General features: G+C 41.1%; 1 protein-coding gene across 4 annotated transcripts in view; it reads left to right on the top strand.

Annotated features, from left to right (window-relative positions):
* agla (amylo-alpha-1, 6-glucosidase, 4-alpha-glucanotransferase a) overlaps positions 1–3393 on the top strand; it is a 97904-nt gene extending 94511 nt beyond the window's left edge. For all 4 annotated transcript variants that reach the window (XM_059983973.1, XM_059983976.1, XM_059983975.1 and 1 more), the window contains exon 34: positions 1977–3393. In XM_059983973.1, the coding sequence (XP_059839956.1) occupies positions 1977–2094 (118 nt within the window). In that variant the 3' untranslated portion in view covers positions 2095–3393. The remainder of the gene's footprint in view (positions 1–1976) is intronic.
* The last annotated feature ends 19700 nt before the right edge of the window (positions 3394–23093 follow it).

Consider the following 23093-nt stretch of genomic DNA (forward strand, 5'->3'; position numbering starts at 1 on the left):
AGGGGAGGGTCATTTCCTGATCGGTCATGGCATCAAAGGATATGTTGAGAAGGCAAATGTATGGGTTTGAGTGGTATCTGGGATCAGCCATGATGGAATGGCGGAGCAGATTTGATGAGCTGAATGGCCTAATTCTGCTCCTAAATCTTATGGTCTTACATGAATTTACACAGCCGAATACCTATGTGCACACTTAACAAGTTTCCTGGACACTCTACAAACAAAGAATAGAAGGGCTAGAACCCAGGATAAAGAGTCTAGGTATTCCTCATGGTCCCAATGTCATTTCACCGTGTCCAGTGTGAGGTGCTCCACATCTGCAAGAGTTGTCGCTGCCCGACTCCAAAATCCTCTATTTTTATACTTCTCTGTATCAGGTCAATTTATGATCTTTCAATTTCATTGGCTGAAAGTCATCTGACTGAACTGTGCCAAGTTTCCATTGGATGTAGCCCAGGAGGTGCATAACACAAAACGAGCAATATAGTGTTATGGACCACTCTCAACTTCGTGCCTTGGATGAATTCTTTTGTTCTATTCCACTCTACTGGTTCAACTCAGGTTACTCAGATACTGGGCCAAGATAACGAGATTACTTCTACAAGCCTGACATTTTACTTATAAACTTATCTGAGAATGGTCTCCAGGTTTAGTAAATCATTAGCAGAAATGCCTTGTATCCACATTCAATTACTCTGATTAAGTTCCCTCAGAGCAAGAATCAGTTTGTCAAACAGATCACAAAATGGCATCTGCAAGGTCAGTCTCACAAAATGGCTGTCTCCATTCCTGTTCACCGATTGCCATTTTTTCTGGTCAACACTGTCATACAGGATTTTTTTCCCCATTTTTATGAAAGTAATGTACAGAAAGGAGGAGCATTTATCAGCAGGGACCTCCACCATCCAGGCCATACTCTCTTCTTACTGCTGCCATTGGGACCCAGACCCACCAGGTTCAGGAAAAATTTTACCCTTCAAGCATCAGGCTCCTGAGCCAGCATGGATAGCCTCACACATCTCAGCCCTGAGCTGATTCCACAGCCTATGGACTCACTTTCAATGACTCTACAACTCTTGTTCTCAGTATTAATCAATTAATTATACACAGTTTGTCTTTTTCACATTGGGCCATTTGTCAGTCTTAGTGTTTAGTTTTTCTTTTTGATTTTATTATATTTCTTTGTCCTGCTGTGAATGCCTGCAAGAAAGGGAATCTCAGGATAGTATATGGTGACATATACATACTTCGATAATAAATATACTTTGATTTTGAGAAGTTAGCTTGTTGAAATTCTTGACGGTACTGTCCACTAATGGCACTCTAACCAAGAACAGTGTCGTTAGTAACTTAGAGTTATTCACATTTTATTGGATATGCTCTCATTGTCAAGTACAAGTTGTACGGTGGCAAAACCTAGTGATATTCCCAATCTAAATTTTCATTTCTCATATGTGTGCTACGTGTGTCACCTAAAAGTCAAATGGTTAGGTAGTTTGATTCAATATGTAAGTTTTTATTTTTCAATATGTAGTACAACTTGTTCATGGCTGCATAAAAAGGAACAGTGTGAGGACTAGCCAGTAGCTTGAATTCCCCAGTATAAAACCTTGCATTTCTACATTTTATCTTACGGCTCAGCATAGGATGTATCTGTATTCAGCTGCTCAGCTTCACCATTGTGTGATACTTTCTGAGCTTTAATAATTTTCATTTCTCTTTTCTGTGTATCTATCAATGGAAATTAATACATCTTCAACAAAAGCCATCCCAACTTTTGTAAATTATATTTTGACAACAGATCGATAACATAACATGGATTTGTCTTGGAGGGTCAACTCCTTTTAAATAAGATTATGCTGTTAAGAGTGTGTCCAAGTCGTAATGAATAAACATTCTCAGAACCTCAAACTGTGACAGTTAGCAATTAAGATGAATTGTGTTTTTATTTATTATGTTTTTTTTAAATTCTTTAGGTCTCCTTGGAAAGGTCTTCCAGAGCTTACCAATGAAAATGGAGGGTACTGTTCATTTAGCTGTGAAACACAGGCTTGGTCAATAGCCACTATTATAGAAGTTCTGTATGAGCTCTGAAGTGCAATATTTTCCTCTTGCCAACTGTGGTGCAGCAGTTCTCCTGAGTCTTGTGTGTGTCTTTGCAGAGTATTAAATGCCACTTGCCACTTAACTGTATGAGTTTGGTGATACAATTAAAAACCTCATTGACTTTGCTTGAACATTACAAAATTGTGATCTTGTATGTGATATGTAATACATGTGCACTGTTCTGATAGGATTTGCATAAAAGGAGCTTCTCAAATTAATGTTTTAATGTGGTTGTGATATTAACTGTTATAATCTTGTGTGGCTGTTAGCAACCCTAAAGCTAGTTTTAAATTGATAACACAATTGTGTAGAATAGAATCTATATCTTGAAGGATAGTTTGGTTAAAATGCATGCAATGCACTAATCAAAATTTGAGCCTCATTGTAACTACTGCTATTATTTAATTGGCCAAAGTACAGAGAACCTGAATTTACACATTATGAATGGAGTAGAAAATTACTATAATTTTAAACCACTTTCAGAATTAATTTTTGCAGCAATAACGAATGAATATGGAAGCAAAACATTATCTTGTATTACACTGTACACCAGCTTATTTTAAGGCCAATGGAGTGAAATTTATTTTAAGCACTTGCAAGAAATTTGCACATTTAAAATTGTACTATGTAAGAACTATTTGTGTGTTCAAAAGAAAGAGATTTGGAGACATAAAATCTTCAAAGTCTTGATGGTACAGTTAGTCTTATATTAACTGATTATTTTAAGGTTGCCATAGTGTTTAAGTAAAGAACCATACAATATGCATGTATTTTTGTATCTCACTATGGAAAAAATTCAAATGCACATTAATGTCTGATTAATTTCAGCCAATAAGGTTATAGCATTTCCATCAGCTTTTAAAGTCTGCTGTAAATGTTTAATTTGTTGTTCCTCTGTAAATGTTCTTGCGAAATGCAAGAATTGACCATTTCAATGCATTAAATCAGCAGATTTTAAATTTGCCTTTGAATCAATTAGTACTGTACTTGTCAATGAAGGGCAGAGAAGCTGATTGAGATATTTGGTCTTGTCCTACAGACAAACTTGCATCTTTATTCCCAAGTATAATCCTCAGCATTCAGTTTTCCTTTAATCTTTCCAAATATTCAAGAAACTTGACATGCATTTATTTTAAAATAGTATTAAGTTTTGTTTGGAATTGTGGAAAAATAAGTTTAAAACAACAGCAATTCTTATATCTGTTTTGTGTTCTGCAAGGACAGATAGCTATGAATCAGACATTGACATTATTTACTCCTATGATTAAACATTGTTGCATTAAATCACTCAAAGGCTGCTTTTTGTGATTGTGTGATTTCTCATTAATGTGAGGTCTTTGTGTTTATAAATGAGTTTTATATATTGCATTTTAGATATAAAATGTTCTGTCCAGAAATCTCATTGTAACTTTAAAATTTAAAAAAAATGAGAATACATTAATGGCAAATTTTTGGATAATGCTATGTTGTCAGGGCACTAAATAAACCACCTGTTTATCTCAGCAGTCCACGGTAACACTGGGATGTGGCAATTGGTTATTATATTGACTCACTCTGTTTTTCTCTCAGTAAACTGCTGAAATATGAGAGGTCAGAGGTGATTACTGGTGACAACAAATGGCTGCAGATTATGGAATCTGACAGAAAAGGAGAATAATGGGTGGAACGATAAAGGAAAGGCTACTAGGCAGATGGAGAAATGGGTGGGGGGAGGGACAGGGCAGGGCATTTGAATGGATTTGAAGATCCAAAGTACATTTATTATCAAAGGATGTATGTATACAGCACACAACCCTGAAATTTGTCTTCCCCACAGAGAGTCACGAAACAAAGGACCTTGGAACCAACCCATTCAAAGAAAAACCTCAAACCCTGACGCTCAAAAAAAAGCTTAATAAAAAAAACGAGCAAAAACTCAGGATATAAAACACACAATCAAAAGGCATATTGCAGTTCAGTTCAGTGTTCATTATCTGCAGGCTGCCCTGACTCAAAATTCGCCCAGAAGTAGCAAAAAAGAAAGGAGCAATCAGTACTATAACATATCATAAACCTGAATTAGAACCCACATCCACAAACCACAGCAATTAAACTTGGCTCCAGCACCATCCTCTGACAGCATTGTGGGAGAGACGATCACTCAAATACGAGGACCTTCCCTCAAGAGCAGTGGGCAAGAGGGGGAGAGAGAGACCACCACAAGCAGACACCCTCCTCTCACGAGCAAGAGGCTGAAAGATGGCACTGAACACTTGATCACTTTCCACACCCACCTCAGTGATTTCGGACTTCCTCACTGCTTTAACCATTGAGAGATAAAATCAATCATGACCTCCTGGCCTCCATGCTGCACACTTTGCTGTCAGCCTTGTGGAACACTCTCGGAAACAGCAAAGCACCAGCTCGCCCAATTGTCCTGAAACCGCACCACCAGAATGTAAGTAACCAGCCCTGACAGTAGCAGAACAACATCTGAAATAAAAGGTCTAAAATGAGTTGTTTAATGAACCATCTTGAGTATGTCGCCTTTGGTAATGTAGTTTGCTGTTGCTATCTTGGATCAAGAAGTAGGATGGGTTGAGTGATAAGCAGGTGGCACCAAGTGGAAGTGGTGAAAGAAGCGAAGTAATGAGGTGTGGGGTGGAGAAAATGGAAAGGAAGGTGTGGGTATGAGGGCTGGGGCACGTCAGAAAAGAGACAGGAACAAAGAATATGGGCTACCTGAAATTGGGAAACAATGTTCTTTCTCAACTTCAATTATGCTTTATGTGTAAGAAAATAAACATATCAGGAAATACTAAAGAATCTATTTTATTGTGATTATTCTGTGTTTAGTACACGAACCAGTCAAATATCCATCTCTGAAGCGAGAGTACAGAAACTAGAAAATGACAATACTGCAAGGATCGAAATGTTGTCACAAAAATAGAATTCAAGATTGTAAAGTTGGAGTGGAAAAAAAATCAAAGTTGAGTCCATTAAGGGATTTGCCCAGTTTAAATGGGGAGTAAAATTAACTTCTGGGGCAACAGAGCTTTCAACTGTGTCAAGTCAGCCAGGCCAATGTGATGGAATATTTTGAGGTTAAGAAAGAGGCAGTTTTGGAGTTTCTGAAAAACATCAAGATTGACAAGTCCCTGCGACTATATCCCACAATACTTTGTGAAGTTGGGGAAGGGATTGCTGGGGTATTGATGATAACCTTTTTGACCTCCCTGGCCACATGAGAAGTACCGGGAGGTTGGAGGATGGAAAATGTTCTTCCATCGGTCAAGAATTATAAAAGGGATAATTCTAGGGATTATAGACTAATGGTGGCCAAACTAATAGGGAGGATTAAAAGGAACAGGATTTATGAGTATTTGCAAAAGCATATTTTAATTAAGGATAATCAGCATGACTTTCCAAGGGGGACGTCATACATCACAATCCAAAATAGATTGTGGGGATGTAAGAAACAAATTGAAGGTGAGGTTGTGGGTGTGGTGTATGTGGATTTTAATAAGATGTTTGGCAAGTTCTCCCCCATCAGGCTTATCCAAAAAATCAGGACAGGTAGATAGAGTGTGTTCTCCCTGGAGATCAATGACTGGTGATATTCCATGGGAATCTGTTTTGGGACGCTTAGCTCTTTTGGATTTTTATAAATGACTAGGACGAGAAAGTGGAAGGGTGGGTTAGTAAGTATGTAGATGACACAAAGGTTGGATGTGTTGTAGATAGTGCAGAAGTTGTAGGTTACAAGGGGGTATAGACAGGGTGCGACAATGGGTGGAGAAGTATCAGACAGCGTTCAATCTGGAAAAGTGTGAAATGATGTGCTCTGAAAACTTAAAGGAAAGTACAAGTTCAATGCCAGGATTCTTAGCAGTCTGGAATAAGGGAAGGATCTCGATGTCCATGTCCAAAGACTTATCGAAGCTGCCATGCAAGTTGATAGAGTGGTTAAGAAGTTATATTGTATGCGTTAATTCAGGGAATGAGTTCAAGTGTCATGAAGTAATGTTGCAGCTCCATAAAACTCTGTTTTGACCACAATTAGAGTATTATGTTTAGTTCTGCTTTCCTCATTGTAGGACAGATGTAGAAGCTTTAAAGAGGGTGGAGAGGAAATTTACCAGGATGATGCCTGCATAAGAAAGCATGAATTATGTGGAAATGTTGACTGCACTAGAGATTTTATCTTTGAAGCAATAAAGAAAATTGATAGATGTATATAAGATTATGAGAGGCATAGATAGAATAGACAACCAGCACCTTTTTCCCAGGACAGCAATGACCAGTACCAGAGGATATCCAGTTAGAGTGAGTGGAGGAATGTTTAGGGGAGATATCAGAGTTAATTTTTTGATTTTTTTTTAAACAAAGTGAGCAGCTAATAACTGGGATGCACTGCTGTTCATGATGATGACGGAGGATGATAGGCAATGGATGTAAGAGAAAATGTATTATGGGCCATATTGGTGGGAAGGCTTAGATTGGTCATGGAATAGGTTTATATAGGTTGGCATGCATTGTGGGCCAAAAGGGCCTGTCCTGTGCTCCTTGCATAAGAACAAGAAACAAGTGGGCAAACAATTACAGAAGAGTGCACTGACAAATTAGGTCCAGGTAGGAAAAGACCTGGTAATATTACAAACAGGGCATTTGTACAAGTCAAGTATGCCTAAAATGTGTTCATAGGTGCTTAATCCGAATGAACCCTACAATAGGGTTAACAGGAGGAAATCTGCCGATGCTGGAAATTCAAACCACACACGCAAAATGCTGGTGGAACACAGCAGGCCAGGCAGCATCTATAGGGAGAAGCACTGGCGACGTTAACAACAACACACACAAAATGCTGGTGGAACACAGCAGGCCAAGCAGCATCTATAGGAAGACACACTGTCAACATTTCGGGCCCAGACCCTTCGTCAGAACCCTACAATAGGGTTTGTAGCTGGGTGGATAAAGTGATCTGTGTAAATGTAGGTAGATGAATGTGATATAATTGCTATTATGGTAAGGAGATTGCAACATAGCCAAGACTGGGTGATGATCATCAAGGACATCTAATGTTTAGGAAACAACACATAAAAAATGCTAGAGAAATCCAGCAGGTCAGGCAGAGTCAGGATATTCATTTGGGTCTTGGCTTGAAATGTCGTCTGTTTATTCCCTTCCATAAATGCTGCATGATGCTCCTCCAGCATTTTGTATGCGTTGAGCTGGATTTCCAGCATCTCTTGTGTTAACGTTTAGGAAGGAAAGGTAAAAAGGTAAATGAGGTCCACAGTTTTGTTAGTAAGGGATGAAGCAACCACAAGAATATATATTGGCTTAGAAAGCCATAATGCAGAGTCAGAGCAGAGCTAAGATGCACCAAAGGACAGAAATTAGATTGATATTGTCTATAGACCTCCATTTAATTGTTATGTGACGTCAAACAGGGCATTAGTCTTAAAAAAAGTGCCAGGGAGATAAATTCAGAATCAGATTCAGATTAAGTTTATTGTCATTTATAAACCACAAATGCAATGCAGTTAAAAAATGAGACAACGTTCTCCAGAATGATATCACGAAAAAGCACAAAACAGACCACACAAGAAAAACCACATAACATTTGGTAATCCCCAATCCAGAGTCCAGAGAGGCTGCTGCGTATCGATATCACACTACCATCTTAGCACGTTCCACGGAAAGGAACTACAAACCCATCAGACAAACCTAAAGCTACAAAACCACATAGTTACTTATAGTTATAGTTAACATATAGTTTCAACAGTGCAGACATTACCATAATTGATAAAAGACTAACTGACAAAGACCACATAATTATAACACATAGTTTCAACAGTGCAAAGCAATACCGTAATCTGATAAAGAGCAGTCCATGGTAACTTAAATGAAACAAAACAGAAAAATCTTGTACACTGGTATACTTAAGATCGCGAACAAAAAGATCAGGTTGCTTGTTTGTCATCTTTCAAAATTCTACAGGTTATGGAACGAACTCTACTGACTAAAAGATGCCACATAGAACTCCAGAATTTTAAAAATGAATTGAACTAACAGCGAACTGCAGATTCCATAGCCTAACATCAATAGGAGGAAATTGCTATAGTACCATAATAATGTGATAAAATGTTAATTACAATTAGTCAGAGGATCAGAGGATTAAGTAATGTCAAAATGCATTCATGCAAGTGAAACTTTGCTTGCCAAACATGAATTTTTGATGATGTAATTGGCATAATACATTACAAAGAACCATTGAATGAGGTGTGTTTCTACTTTCAGAAGGCTATAATAACATTCCAAATAAGAGGTGACTGCGTAGCAAACCAGATTTTAAGAAAGGTTGTTTGGAAGGTATGGAAGGATATGTGGAGATCTGAAACGAGTAGAGGCTACTGAAAACAGAGGACATCCATCAGTAATCGTGAAGAGAAAGGACAATTTTCCAGCCTCCTGCTCTGTCATTACAATAGCCTGAAAGAAAAGCAAACAATTGTAGAGGGTTGAGAAAGTGAAGGAAAGAAAAGATACACCAATCAGAGCAATTCATTGAGGGAAATAATAAGGTACCTTTGGATCACTATGATTTTGCAATCCAAGGTTCTTCAGAAGTCCAGAATGAGGTCTACAGCTTATTGCTTATAATCATTTTATTAAGTATTACAAGAACAAAGGAAATGAAGGGAAAGGGAAGAGAGCTGAATGTCAGGGGAAAGAGCAAAGACAGCAAACCAAGGTGGTCTGATCTTCCTTTTACCAGACCTCTAATTCCATTGAAATTCCATATATAACAGATAATTAATAAAATATATTCTATTCAAATAATGCAATGCCAAGCACTGAAGATGAGAAGTTTCCAGAAAAATATAAAGGCAACTGCAGCCACTATAAAACTCACTGAACAATTACATGTACTGCAAATAAATAATTATTATTAAAAATGAACAAACATAATGAATACTGAATGAGGTACTTAATGAATAATTTGCTTCAGTATTCACCAGTGAAAAGGACCTTGGCAGTTGTGGAAATGACTTACAGTGGATCATATAACCATATAACAATTACAGCACAGAAACAAGCCATCTTGGCCCTTCTAGTCCATGCCGAATGCTTACTCTCACCTAGTCCCACCTACTTGCACTCAGCCCATAACCCTCAATTCCTTTACTGTCCATACCACTTCTACTGGAAGCTCATTCCACACAGCTACCACTCTCTGAGTAAAGAAGTTCCCCCTCGTGTTACCCCTAAACTTTTGCCCCTTAACTCTCAACTCGTGTCCTCTTGTTTGAATCTCCCCTACTCTCAATGGAAAAAGCCTGTCCACATCAACTCTGTCTATCCCCCTCATAATTTTAAATACCTCTATCAAGTCCCCCCTCAATCTTCTATGTTCAAAAGAATAAAGACCTAACTTATTCAATCTTGATCTTACTGCTTGAGCTTATAGACATTAAGAAAGAGAATGTGCTGGTGCTTTTGAAAAGCATTAAGTTAGATAAGTCACTGGGACCCGATAAGATACACCGAAGGTTACGGTGGGAAGCGAAGGAAAGATTGCTAAGCCTCTTTCAATGGTCTTTGTGCCATCAATAGGGATGGGAGAGGTACTGAAGGATTGCAGGTTTGCAAATGTTATCCTCTTGTTCAAGAAAGGGAATAGAGATAACCCAGGAAATTATAACCCAGTGAGTCTGACTTCAGTGGTGGGCAAGTTGTTAGAGAAGATCCTGAGAGGCAGGATTTATGAGCATTTGTAGAGGCATAATCTGATTAGGGATATTCAGCATTGCTTTGTCAAGGGTCGGTTGTGCCTTATGAACCTGATTGAATTCTTTGAGGATGCAACAAAACACAATGATGAAGGTAGAGCATATGTAGTGTATATGGATTTCAGTAAAGCATTTGATAAGGTTCCCCATGTGAGCCTCATTCAGAAGTTCAGGAAGCATGGAATCTAAGGAGACCTTGCTTTGTGGATCCAGAATTGGCTTGCCCACAGAAGGCAAAGGGTGGTTGTAGATGGTTCATATTCTACATGGAGGTCAGTGACCAGTGGTGTTCCACAGGATCTGTTCTGGGACCCCTTCTCTTTGTGGATTTTAGAAATGACCTGGATGAAGAAGTAGAAGGATGGGTTAATAAGTTTGCTGATGACAAAAAGCTGTTGGTAGTGTGGATAATCTGCAGGGTTGTCAGAGGCTACAGCAGGACATTGATAAGATGAAGAACTGGGCAGAGAAGTGGCAGATGTACTTTAACCCAGATAAGTGTGAAGTGGTTCATTTTGGTAGGTCAAATATGGAGAAAGAATATAATATTAATGGTAAGACTCTTGGCAGTGTGGAGTATCTAAGAGATCTTGGGGTCCATGTCTATATGACACTCAAAGCAGCTGTGCAGGTTGACAGTGTTGTTAAGAAGATATATTGGTGTATTGGCCTTCATCAGCCATGGGATTAAGTTCAAGAGCCGTGAGGTAATGTTACCGCTATACAAGACCTTGGACATAGTTCATTTGGAGTACTGTGTTCAATTCTGGTCACCTCACTACAGGAAGGATGTGGATACTATAGAGAGAGTGCAGAGGAGATTTACAAGGATGTTGCCTGGATTGGAGGGAATACCTTACGAGAACAGGTTGAGTGAACTTGGTCTTTTCTCCTTGGAGTGACGGAGGATGAGAGGTGGCCTGATAGAGGTATATAAGATGATGAGAGGCATTGATTGTGTGGATAGTCAGAGGCTTTTACCCAGGGCTGAAATGACTACCTGAGGGGCATAGTTTTAATGTGCTTGGAAGTAGCCACCGAGAGGATGTCGGGGTAAATTTTTCACACAGAGTGGTGGCTACATGGAATGCACTGCCAGTGGCAGTGGTTGAAGCGGATACAATAGGGTCTTTTAAGAACCTCTTAGATAGGTACATGGAGCTAAGAGGGCTATGCATTAGGGGCATTCTAGGCAGTTTCTAGAGTAGGTTACATGATCAGAACAACGTTGTAGGCTGAAGGACCTCTAATGTGCTGTTGATTTCTATGTTTCTATGTTAAGCATAAGAAAGTTAAACTCTCAGGAATATAACAATTATACCACCTAATCCAACAGTGCTATCAATTAATCATGGAATATGACAGCAGTAAAGAAGGCAATTTGGTCCATCATGGGTGAACTGCCCTTTTGCTGAGCAATGATACCAATAAACATCTGAGTGAAGCATGTTTGGGTGGCACAGTGGTACAACTGGAGAAGCCACTGCCTCCGTGCCAGTGACCCAGGCTCGATCCTGACCTCGGGAGTTCCTTCTATTGTGACCACGTAGGTTTCTGGCAGATTCTCCAGTTTCATCCCGTACACCAAAAACACGAGCTTGGCTGATTGACTGGTCAGTGCAAAGCATTCCTAGTGTGTTGGTAGGTGGTAGAATCCAAGTGGTGTTGATAAGAATGTAAATGGTTGGGTGTTGGGAATTTAGAATAAAACAAAGATTAATGTGGGATCAGTGTAAAAGGGCATATGTCAGTCATGTCTTAACTGGTATGCAGAAGAGCTTGTTTTCATGGTTTATGATTCCATAAACATTGATCGGATAAGTGTATGACTCAGCAAGTCAGGGAAACTGTGTAAGGTTGACATCAATTGAAATGTAAATCTCATTGCCCATTCTCACACCTCAACCTATATGACAATGTTGACTGCTTACTTCACCCTGAGTAGGACACTTCTGGTCACACTCATTAAACTCACTCTATTTTAACTGGGATATCATCTGTGCCAGAAATTCATGCAAGTCTGATCGTCGAGGCCTAAAGGTCAAAGCCATGATATGCAAGTCATACCCAGAGGTCAGTGAAGTAAGGAGGGCAAAGCTGAAGGTTGAAGTTCAGAGCAAGGCAAGTCTGGAGGAAGAGGCCCAATGGTCAATGACCAAAGTCAACAAGTCCGGAGGTTAAAGCCTGAAGGTTGAAGACCAAAGCTGATTAATCTCAAGGAAGAAGCCTGAAGGTCAAAGACCAAAGACAATAGGCCTAGAGGTAGAGGCTTGAAGGTTGAAGACCAAAGTTGGCAAGTCCAGAGGTAGGGCCTGAAGATCGAAGCAAAAAGTTGATGCGTTCAGAGATAGAGGGCTGAAGGTTGAAGCCTCTTAGTCAGTTTGATCAGAAGTCAGAGCTCAATGTCTGAAGGTCTAGATCAAGGATTGGTCATTGGAGGGCCAATGTCTATAATTCTGAGAGTCCAGGGTCAAGGATTGGAGGCCCAGAGATGTCCTGTCCTGTGGATGGATGGATGCCTGTCTGTGTGTGGGAGTGGGTGGTTGGGTGGGACAGTAGGAAAGGGGCTTGTTTTTCTGTTGATATTTTGTTGTTGTTGTTGTTGTTTGTGATGTTCCAATGAACATTGTGGGCATAATATACTGGCAACAGAATGTGTGGCAGCACTTGTTCATTGCACATTCTTGGGTGTGTTGACAGTTAATGCAAATGATACACTTCACTGTATCTTTTGATGTATATGCAATAGACAAACCTTAGATGTCTTAGACCAATAATCATGGATTTGGCTCATTGAGATCTTCAATGTGTTTTCAACATTTACTGCTTTTATTTCACATTCTGCCTCTTGCTATTTATTTTACCCCCTAATTTCCCTATTGAACTTTCTTTTAGCTTGATTTCTTAAGTTCCTGATATATTTGAAGGATTTTTGATATGTGCAATTGTTTTGTTGTGTGTTATCTGACAATTAATTATATATTTCATTCAACCCATTTACATCCTCCCTAACTGGGATATTGACTTAGTTGCCCTGGTATCTTAACTCAGTCAACACATTTACCTTTTGGTTTATAGTTGCAAGAAAAGGTTTTGCATGAATGGTAATCTTAAATTCAATAAGTGATACATTTCACAGATTCTTCACCTTTACTACTGCATAGATTACTTTATTCCAAAAACTCTGGAAAACCCCCTGCCCCTCCCATAAGTTCATACTTTTTATTGGCCTTTCAAATCTATTCTACCTCTTCCCATTATGCACTCTACTTCCCAGTTGGGGACCTGACCACATATAATGTTGTTATAAGACCAGTTTTCACAAAATTTCCAAATGTCCCCTCCTATTTGACAATGTTCCACCTTTTAAATAAAAATCATCCTTTCCTTAAAAAGTTTGCTCATAACCTCACTATCTTGCAATCACTTTCTCAGAACTAAAATGTTCTTCCTATGATCATGACGCAGGTAGTTTCCATCTAACATGGAGTCACTAGACACTAGACACTAGAAGACACTAGAACACTAGTACAGGCCCTTTGGCCCTCGATGTTGTGCTGACCCATATATTCCTGAAACAAAGTACTAAACCCACACTACCCCGTAACCCTCTATTTTACTTTCATTTATGTGCCTGTCCAAGAGGCCCTTAAATACCCCTGTTTTAACCCTCACCACCATCCCTGGCAAGTCATTCCAGGCATCCACAACCCTCTGTGTAAAAAACTTACCCCCAATGTCTCCCCTAAACTCCCCTCCCTTAACTTGGTACATATGCCCTCTGGTGTTTGCTATTGGTGCCCTGGAAAACAAGTACTAGCTATCCACCCTATCTATGCCTCTCATAAACTTGTAGACTCTAACAAGTCCCCTCTCATCTTTCTATGCTCCAAAGAGAAAAGTCCTCGCTCTGATAACCATGCCTCATAAGACTTGTTTTCCAGTCCAGGCATGATCCTGGTAAATCTCCTCTGCACCCTCTCCATAGCTTCCACATCCTTCCTATAATGAGGTGGCCAGAACTGAACACAATACTCTAAGTGTGGTCTCATCAGAGATTTGTAGAGTTGCAACATGACCTCTCTACTCTTGAACTCAATCCCCCTGTTACTGAAGCATAGCATCCCATAGGCCTTCTTAACTACCCTATCAACCTTGAGGGATGTATGAATTTGAACCACAAGGTCCCTTTGTTCATCCACACTCTTAAGTAACCGACCATTAGCCTTCTGGTTTGTCCTTCCAAAATACATCACCGCACATTTATCCAGATTGAACTCCATCTGCCACTTTTCTGCCCAACTCCGCATCCAGTCTATATCCTCTTGTAACCTTCGACAACCTACAGCTCCATCCACAACTCCTCCAATCTTCATGTCATCTGCAATTTTATTCACCCATCCTTCCACCTCTTCATCCAGGTCACTTATAAAAATCATGAAGAGCAGGGATCCCAGGACAGATCTTTGTGGCACTCCACTAGTCACCAACCTCCAGGCAGAATATTTTCCTTCCACTACTGCCCTCTGCTTTCTTCCTGTAAGCCAATTTTTTATCCAACCAGCCAAGGTTCCACTGATCCCATGCCTCATGACTTTCTGGATGAGTCTCTCGTGGGGGACCTTGTCAAATGGCTTGCTAACATCCATGTAGACCACATCTACTGCCCTATCCTCATCAATTTCTTCTGTTACCTCTTCAAAAAACCCAATTAGGCTCGTGTGGCATGATCTTCCCTTCACAAAGCCATGTTGACTATCCTTGAGTGGACTGTACTTCTCCAAATGCTGGTACATCCTTAAGAAACCTTTTCAATAGTTTGTAGACCACTGACGCAAGACTCACCAGTCTATAGTTCCCAGGATTCTACCAATTACCTTTTTTAAACAAGGGAACTGCATTTTCCATTCTCCAATCCTCCAGCACCTCCCCTGCAGCCTAAGAGGATTCAAAGATCATAGCTAATGCTCCTGTGATCTCTTCTCTCACTTCCCACAGCAACCTGGGGTATATCAAATCCAGCCCTGGGGATTTATCAATCTTGATGTTTTTAAAAAGATCCAATACTTCTTCTTCCTTAAATTCCACATTGTCCATCACACAGGCCTGTTCTATTTCAACCTCACCCTGATCAGGGTCCTTTTCACTTGTGAATACTGCCAACACCAGGTACATATTGCCTTCTTTATCCTTTAGCGACCCCACCTTCATTCTTGTCATCCTTCTGTTCTTCACATATGCATAGAACGCCTTGGGGTTCTCCTTAATCCTACATGCCAAGGCCTTCTCTTGCCCCCTTCGAGCTCCCCTTTCTTAAGCTCCTTCCTGGCTACCGCATATTTCTCATGAGCCCCTCCTGCTTCCTGCTTCTTATATCTAACAAATGCTTCCTTCTTCCTCTTGATGAGTTGCCTCACGTGTTTCATCAGCCACGGTTCCCTTTTCCTACCATTTTTTCCCTGTCTCAGTGGGATAAACCTATCCTGAACCCAGTACAAGTGGTCCCTAAACTTCCTCCACATTACTTCTGTGCTTTCTCCTTTGAACATCTGTTTCCAATTTACTCTCGCTAGATCCTGCCTCATCCCTTCCCCAGTTAAGCATTTTCCCATTTTGTTTTTTTTTGTCCTTTTCCATAGCTATGCTAAAGCTAAGGCAGTTGTCGTCACTCTCACCAAAATGCTCCCCCACCAAGAGGTCTGTCACCTGACCAGATTCAGTACCCAGAACTAGATCCAGTATGGTCTCGCCTCTCATCGGCCGGTCCACAAACTGTGTCTGGTATCCTTCTTGAACACACCTGACGAATTCAGCCCCATCTATCCCCCTCGCAGTCAGGAGGTGCCAGTCAATATGAGGGAAGTTGAAATCACCCATAAGCACAACCCTGTATTTCCTGCACCATTTTAAAATCTGCCTGCTTATCTGCTCGTCAGTGTCGCGAGGGCTATTTGGGGGCATATAGACTACTCGCAGCACAGTGATTGATCCCCTCCTACTTCAGACTTCCACCCACACCGACTCAGTGGACACGTCCTCTGCAACATCCTCTCTTTCTATACCCGTGATACTATCTTTCCTAACTCCCTATATTCCTTCTTCAGGACCTCATGCCTACTCCTATCAATGTCATTGGTCCCCACATGGACCATGACATCTGGCTGCTCACCCTCTCTCTTGAGAATACCGAGAACTCAATCCGAGATATCACAGACCCTGGCACCAGAGAGGCAACAGACTGTCCGGGATTCTTGATTTCTCCCACAGAGCCTCTTATCTGTCTCCCTATCGAATCCCCTATCACTACTGCTCTCCTCTTTTCCCTCCTTCCTTTCTGAGCTGATTGTCCAGTCTCGGTGTCAGAGACACAACCACTACAACTTGTCGCTGGTAGGTCATCCCCACCAACAGTATCCAAAACGGTATACATATTGTTGATGGGAACGGCCACAGGGGTGCTCTGCTCTTTCTGTCCATTCCCTCTCCTATCAGGCACCCAGTTACCTGTCTCCTGACTTTCAGGGGTGACTGTCTCCCTGAAACTTTGATCTATTACTGTCTCTGCCTCCCGAATGATCTGAAGTTCATCCAGTGCAGCTCCAGTTCCCTAACTTGGTTTGACAGGAGCTGCAGCTGGATGCACCTTTTACAGGTGTAGTCATCAGGGACAATTGTGCTGTCCCTAACTTCCCACATTCTATAAATGGAGCACTGGACTGCCCTATCTACTGCCTCCATTACCAACTCCAAAGTTAATTAAATTAATTAAAGAAACTTACCCAGCCTTACTTCACAGGGAGCAAGCTTGTCCTCTGCCTCTTCTCACTGAAGCCTCTCGAGCCAAAGACTCAAAGCTCCACTCCTTCACTGGCCACTCTCCGCTTTACAACACAAACAGACCCTTTTCCTCATCATTCCCATTGTCTATTTTTTTTTTATCAATTATGCTATTGTTTGCACTGTTGTAACTATGTGGTTCTGTGCAGGTCTTGTAGCTTTAGTTTTTGGTCTTGTTTTTGTCTGGTGGATTTGGAGCTCCTTTCCGGGGAACGCGCTAAGATGGTAGTGCAATATTAATACGCAGCAGCCTCTCCGGACTCTGGATTGGGGATTGCCAAATGTTATGTGGATTTTCTGGTGTAGTCTGTTTTGTCATTTACTTTTGTGATATCATTCTGGAGGAACGTTGTCTCATTTTTTAACTGCATTGCATTTGTGGTTTCTAAATGACAATAAACTTAATCTGAATCTGAAAATAAATCCAATTTACCCTTAGTTGCTCTGTTACCTTTATGACGATTCAAGTGGGTGTCCATATGCTTCGTAAGTGTCGTGACCATATCTGCATCCACCATGTCTTCAAGCAGGTCAATCCAGACTCCATCCACCACACCCCGCTACTCCCTCCTCCATCCCACCCCCCACAACTTGTGAAAAATCATCTTCTATCAGTTGCTCAAAAGGCCTGGAAGTAGTGCCATAGAGTGAGAGTTATACAGCACAGAAACGGGCCCTTCAGCTCACTACGTCTTTGTGACCACTCTGCCCCTCTATACTAAACACATTTGCCCACATTAGCACTATATATTTTCATATCTTCCCTATTTGTATCTATTTAATATTTTTAAGCATTGTAAATGTATTTTATTCCACCACCTCCTGTGGCAGCGCATTCCAGGTATCAGCCATTCTGTAAAAAGAATCCATCCCCGTTCTTTCCCCATTTAAAACTCTGTCCTCTTACCTTCAAGCAGGACTTCCCAATCTGGGGTCCACAGACCCCTTGCTTAATACTGTTGGTGCATGGCATAAAAAAGCTTGAGAACCCCTTCTTAAAGTTATGCTTTGATACCCCTATCATAGGAAAAACAAACCATTCTGACTATCTATCACAACTATGTCTCTCATAATCTTACATACTTCTATCAAATCAACCCTTAGTCCACTTTGCCCCTTCACTCCAATCCAGGCAATATCTTGATCAATCTCTTCTGTGCTCTCTGCAGCACAATCACAGACATTCTATAATGTGGCAACCAGAATGGCACTCAATGTCCCAATGTCGCCAAAGAAGTGGCTTGTAAAGTTGCAACACGACTCATATATATTCTGCCCCAACCAATGAAAGCAAGCATGGCATATGCCTTTTGCACCTGTATCTCCTTTGACCTGTATTGACATTTTTAAGGAGCTGCCCTGGATCTATAAAGCCATACAGCATATTCACGGAGAAGTTGCATGTAATTGCTATCTATGCTCTCTGTACAAGTTTGCCTTTGACATCATTCCACTGACCTTCCGTTCCCTTGCTCCTCACATTTCTGGAACTGTGCTCTGGCATTCTTTTTTACTCTGTTCCAATGCAGTCGGCACATCTCCTCCATCATCTTTACCATATTTGATGAAACCAGTATGGAATTCATCCCTAATCCCTTCACTTTGCCACCCACTTAATCCCAAGGAAGTCTCAACCATGAAGAATGTTGCTCACACCCAAGTTTCCTTCTCCAGCTTTGTCTCTCACAGTTATCATTTAACTTCAAGTCCTAAATGAGTAAAACCTCTAATATCTTGAGGCTGTCATAATTCAGCACCACCCAACATGAACCTCCGCTACCAACTTGCAACATGACTGCAGGTGTGCCTGTCTTTGGCAACCTTGGAATTTAATTCCCATTCCCAATTGGCCCAGAACAAAGGTTCAGTCAGGCTATTTGCAATCTTTGTACTCTGCCTTGGTGGTTGTTGCTACTGTGAGCTTCTAATCCAATATGTGATATGTTATCAAGAGAACTTCTTATAGTCCAGGGCAACAAGAGGCTCTTTGGAGTCATTTGTTTCTGGCCACTCCTTCTGTATATCGGGACCAAGTTTTGAAATTTTCTTTGATGACTCAATTCCTATTCAAGTAAAACAGAATATTTTGATCTCTCCAACACAATCATCTGTACACAACAAGCATTTAGGCTCTGGGGAATATGATTTTATTAGTTTTAAGATCATGTTAGAAAAGGATAGGACAGGTCCACATAAGGATCCTAAACTGGAGCAGGACTAATTTTAGGTGAATTAGGTAGGATCTAGCAAGAGGTTAATTGTTGGGGCATGTATGAAGGGAAAGGATTAGATAGCAACCTAGGATAAAGGGCAAGCCCAGCCAGTTTAGGGAGCCCTAACTGATGAGGGATATTGAGGCTCTGGTCAAGAAAAAGGAAATGTGCATTGGGTTTGTTTAGGAGGTCAGGGACAAGTGAAACATTAATGACATAAAATGATAAGGAATACTTTGAAGAGGAAAATTGGTGGGGGGGCGGTGGCAACGAGAGGATTGAGGTGGATCTCGCAGGTGAAGTAAAGGAAAATCCAAAGATATTTGATAGCCATATTAAGAGGGTGACTAGAAAGAGAGTAGGTCCCTTCAGAGATCACCAGGGCCACCTCTACCCCAAGCTACAGGAGATGGGTGGGATTTTTAAAAAAATTTCTCCCCTGTGTTTCCTGAGGTGAAAATCATGATTGCTCAGGAGATAAGGGAAATAAGTGGAATGTTTTGGAGAACATTCATATTACCAAGGAGGAGGTATTTACTGTCTTAAAGTCAATTAAGATAGATAAATCCCCAGAACTTGACCAAGTGCATTATTGGACCTTGAGAGAGGCTAGAGAAGTATTTGCAGAGGGTCTTGTGGATACACTTGATTCATCGTTAGCCACTTACAAAATTCCCAATGACTGGAAGGTGGAAAGCAACCTAGGACAAGCCGGGGAACTGGGGTCAGTTTGACATCACCATGAGAAGCTAGGAAATTCCGAAGGACAGGATCTATCAGCATTTGGCTAGGCACAGTCTGATTATGAGTCAGCAAAGCTTTGTGTGCATGGAAAGCCATGTTTGACAAACCTTTTAGAGTATTTTGAAGAGGTAACAAAAAAAGGATAGATAAGAGGGTAAGGTAGTGAATGTCATCTATTTGGGCTTTAACTACATGGTAGACTAGGCAAAAAGGTTAGGTTCTCTGGAATCCAAGGAGAACTATGTAGATGTTCTCGAAATTGGCTCAGAGGTAGGAAACAAGGGTGGTGGTTGAAGGTTGTTTTTCAGAACGAAGTCTGGCGACCAGTGGTCTGGTGCAGGGGTTAGTGGTGGGACCCTTTTCATTCTTTATTTATATTGATGATTTGGATGCAAATGCACAAGGCTTGAACAGTAATTTTGGGGATAACACAAAATTAAAAGGTGCGGTTGATAGTTAAGATGGTTTCCCTGGATTACAGGGGGAGCTTGATCCTTTAAGGAAGTGGGCCAAAGAGTGACAAATGGATATCAATACCAGATAAGTAAGGCGTAATGTATTTTAGGAAGCCAAACCAGCATTTGACATACACTGTGAATGGTAGAGCCCTGGAGAGAGAAATGGAACAGAGAGATCTAGGACCACAAGTGCACACTTGAAAATAGCATCACAGGTAGACAGGGTGGTGAAAAAGGTACTTAGCATGCTGGTCTTCATCAGTTAGGGCAAATGAGTATAGAAGTTGAGACATTATGTAGCAATTGTACAAGTTGTAGATGAAGCCACACTTAGAGTACCATGTATAGTTTTGGTCACCCTGTTATAGGAAAGAGGCATAAATAAGGTAGATGGTAATATTCTTTCCCCCACAGTAGGGAAGTCCAGTGTTTGAGGGCTTAGGGTTAGGATGAGAGGAGAAAGATTGAAAAAGGATCCCAGGGGCACCTATTTGACAGAGGGTGGTGAGTACATGGAACAACTAGTGGAAGAGCTTCTTTTCCTTAGAAGTTTGTGCTTATTCGGCATGTCATCAAATACTTTGCCAAACTTCTATAGAGGTAGAGTGGAGAGTATCCTGACTGGTTATAGCACAGCCCGGTATGGAAACACCAACATCCAAGAATGGAAAAGCTTACAAAAAGTGCTGGATACAGCCCATTCTACCTCAGGAAAAGCACTCACCACCATTGAGTGCATCTACAAGGAGCTCTAACACAAGAAAGCAGTGTCCATCATCAAGGAGCCCCAGAATCCAGACCATGCTCTCCTCTTGCTACTGCCATCAGGAAGGAGGTACAGGAATCTTAGGTGCCATGCTATCAGGTTCAAGAACAGCTATTGAATTGAATTGACTTTATTCCTTCCATCCTGCACATACATGGGGAGTAAAAATCTTTATGTCACGTCTCCGTCTAAATGTGCAATGTGTAATCATTGTAATTTATAATAATTTATAATAAATAGAACCGTCAATGTAACATAGAATACACTCAAATCAGTGTGAGTTAATCAGTCTGATGGCCTCGTGCAAGAAACTGTCCTGGCTTTAATACTGAGATACCGATCCCCGGATGGTAGCTAGAGTAGATTGTGGTTGGGATGGCTTGGGTCCCCATTGATCCTACGGGCCCTTTTTACACACCTGTCCTTGTAAAGGTCCTGAATTAAGGGAAGTTCACCACTACAAGTGCACCGGGCTGTCCGCACCACTCTCTGCAGAGACCTGCGATTAAGGGAGATAAATTTCCCATACCAGGCAATGATGCATCCAGTCAGGATGCTCTCAATTATGCCCCTGTAGAAAGTTCTTTGGATCTGGGGGCCCATACCAAACTTCCTCAACCATCTGAGGTAAAAGAGGCGCTGTTGTGCCTTTTTCACCACACAGTTGGTGTGCACAGACCACGTGAGGTCCTCAGTGATGTGGATGCCGAGGAACTTAAACCTGTTTACCCTCTCAACACTAGATCCATTGATGTCAATAGGGGTTAGCGCATCTCCTTTCCTCCTGTAATCCACAATCCACAATCTTTTGTTTTTGCAATATTGAGGGAGAGGTTGTTTTCTTGACACCACTGTGTCAGAGAGATGACTTCTTCCCTGTAGGCCACCTCATTATTGTTTGAGATTAGGCCAATCAATGTAGTGTCTTCGGCAAATTTAATTAGCAGATTGGAGCTGTGGTTGGCAATTCAGTCATGGCTATACAGGGAGTAAAGGAGGGGACTCAGTCTGCAGCCCTGAGGGGCTCCTGTATTGAGAGTCAGAAGAGTGGAACTGAGGGAGCCCACTCTTAAAACCTGCTGGTGATTGACCTTCGACCATCAGGCTCCTGGATAAGTTCATTTACCTCAGCCCTGAAATGATTCCATATCTCATGGACTCATTTTCAAGGGCTCTACAACCCATCTTCTCAGTATTATTTATTTTCTTCAAGTTCAAATTCAATTTCAAGTTCATTGTCATGTGACTGTGTGTGTGTGTGTGTGTGTGTGTATATATATTTTTTAATATATATATATATACACACACAACCAGATGAAACAGTGTTCCTCCAGACTAGAGTGCACCCACAATACGTATATCACATACAGTACACAAAAATAAAATATTACCACAAATAACTTAATAAAATATAATGTGAAATGCATGTAGTGCAGAGCCCAGGTCAAACAACATAATGGTCGCTGTCCTAGTTATGATACGTTAATGATGGCAGGGTATTCATTCGTCTCACAGCCTGAGGGAAGAACCTATAACCCAGTCTAGCCATCCTAGTCCTGATGCTCCTATACCTCCTTCTTGCCAGTGGTGGGTCAAAGAGATTGTGGGATGGGTGGTAGAGACCTTCAACAATGCTTCGGTCCCTTTGTACAAAACACTCCCAGTATAAGTCACAAGTAGGGAATAGGGAAACTCCAGTGATCCTCTCAATGGATCTTACTGTCCTCTGTAGGGTTTTGTGGTCTCATGTCTTGTAGCTTCCATACCACGCAATGATGCAGTCAGACAGAATACTCTTGATGATGCTCCAGGAGAAAGCTGTTAAAATGAGGGCTGAGAGCCTTGCTTGCCTCATTACCCTCTGAAAGTGTAGATGCTTTCTTGACTAATGGGGAAGTGTTTTGGGTCCAGGTTGGATTATTCATTATGTGCACGCCAAGAAATGTTGTGCTCTTCACTCTGTCCATTGACGTGTAATGGAGAGTTGTTTACCTGCACCTTCCTGAAGTTCACAATCATCTCCTTCGTCCTATCCACGTTCAGGTTCAGGGTTATTGTTCTCACACCGCTTGACAAACGTTTCACCTCCTTTCTGCATGCTGACACATCAATGTTTACTATTTATTCATTCCTTTTGCACTTGCACACAGATGGGAAAGGTGTGCTGAGTGCCAGTTAATTTCCAGTATGATCA

The sequence above is a fragment of the Hypanus sabinus genome, chromosome 11 (genome assembly GCF_030144855.1).
Source record: "Hypanus sabinus isolate sHypSab1 chromosome 11, sHypSab1.hap1, whole genome shotgun sequence".
Classification (NCBI taxonomy): Eukaryota; Metazoa; Chordata; class Chondrichthyes; order Myliobatiformes; family Dasyatidae; genus Hypanus; species Hypanus sabinus.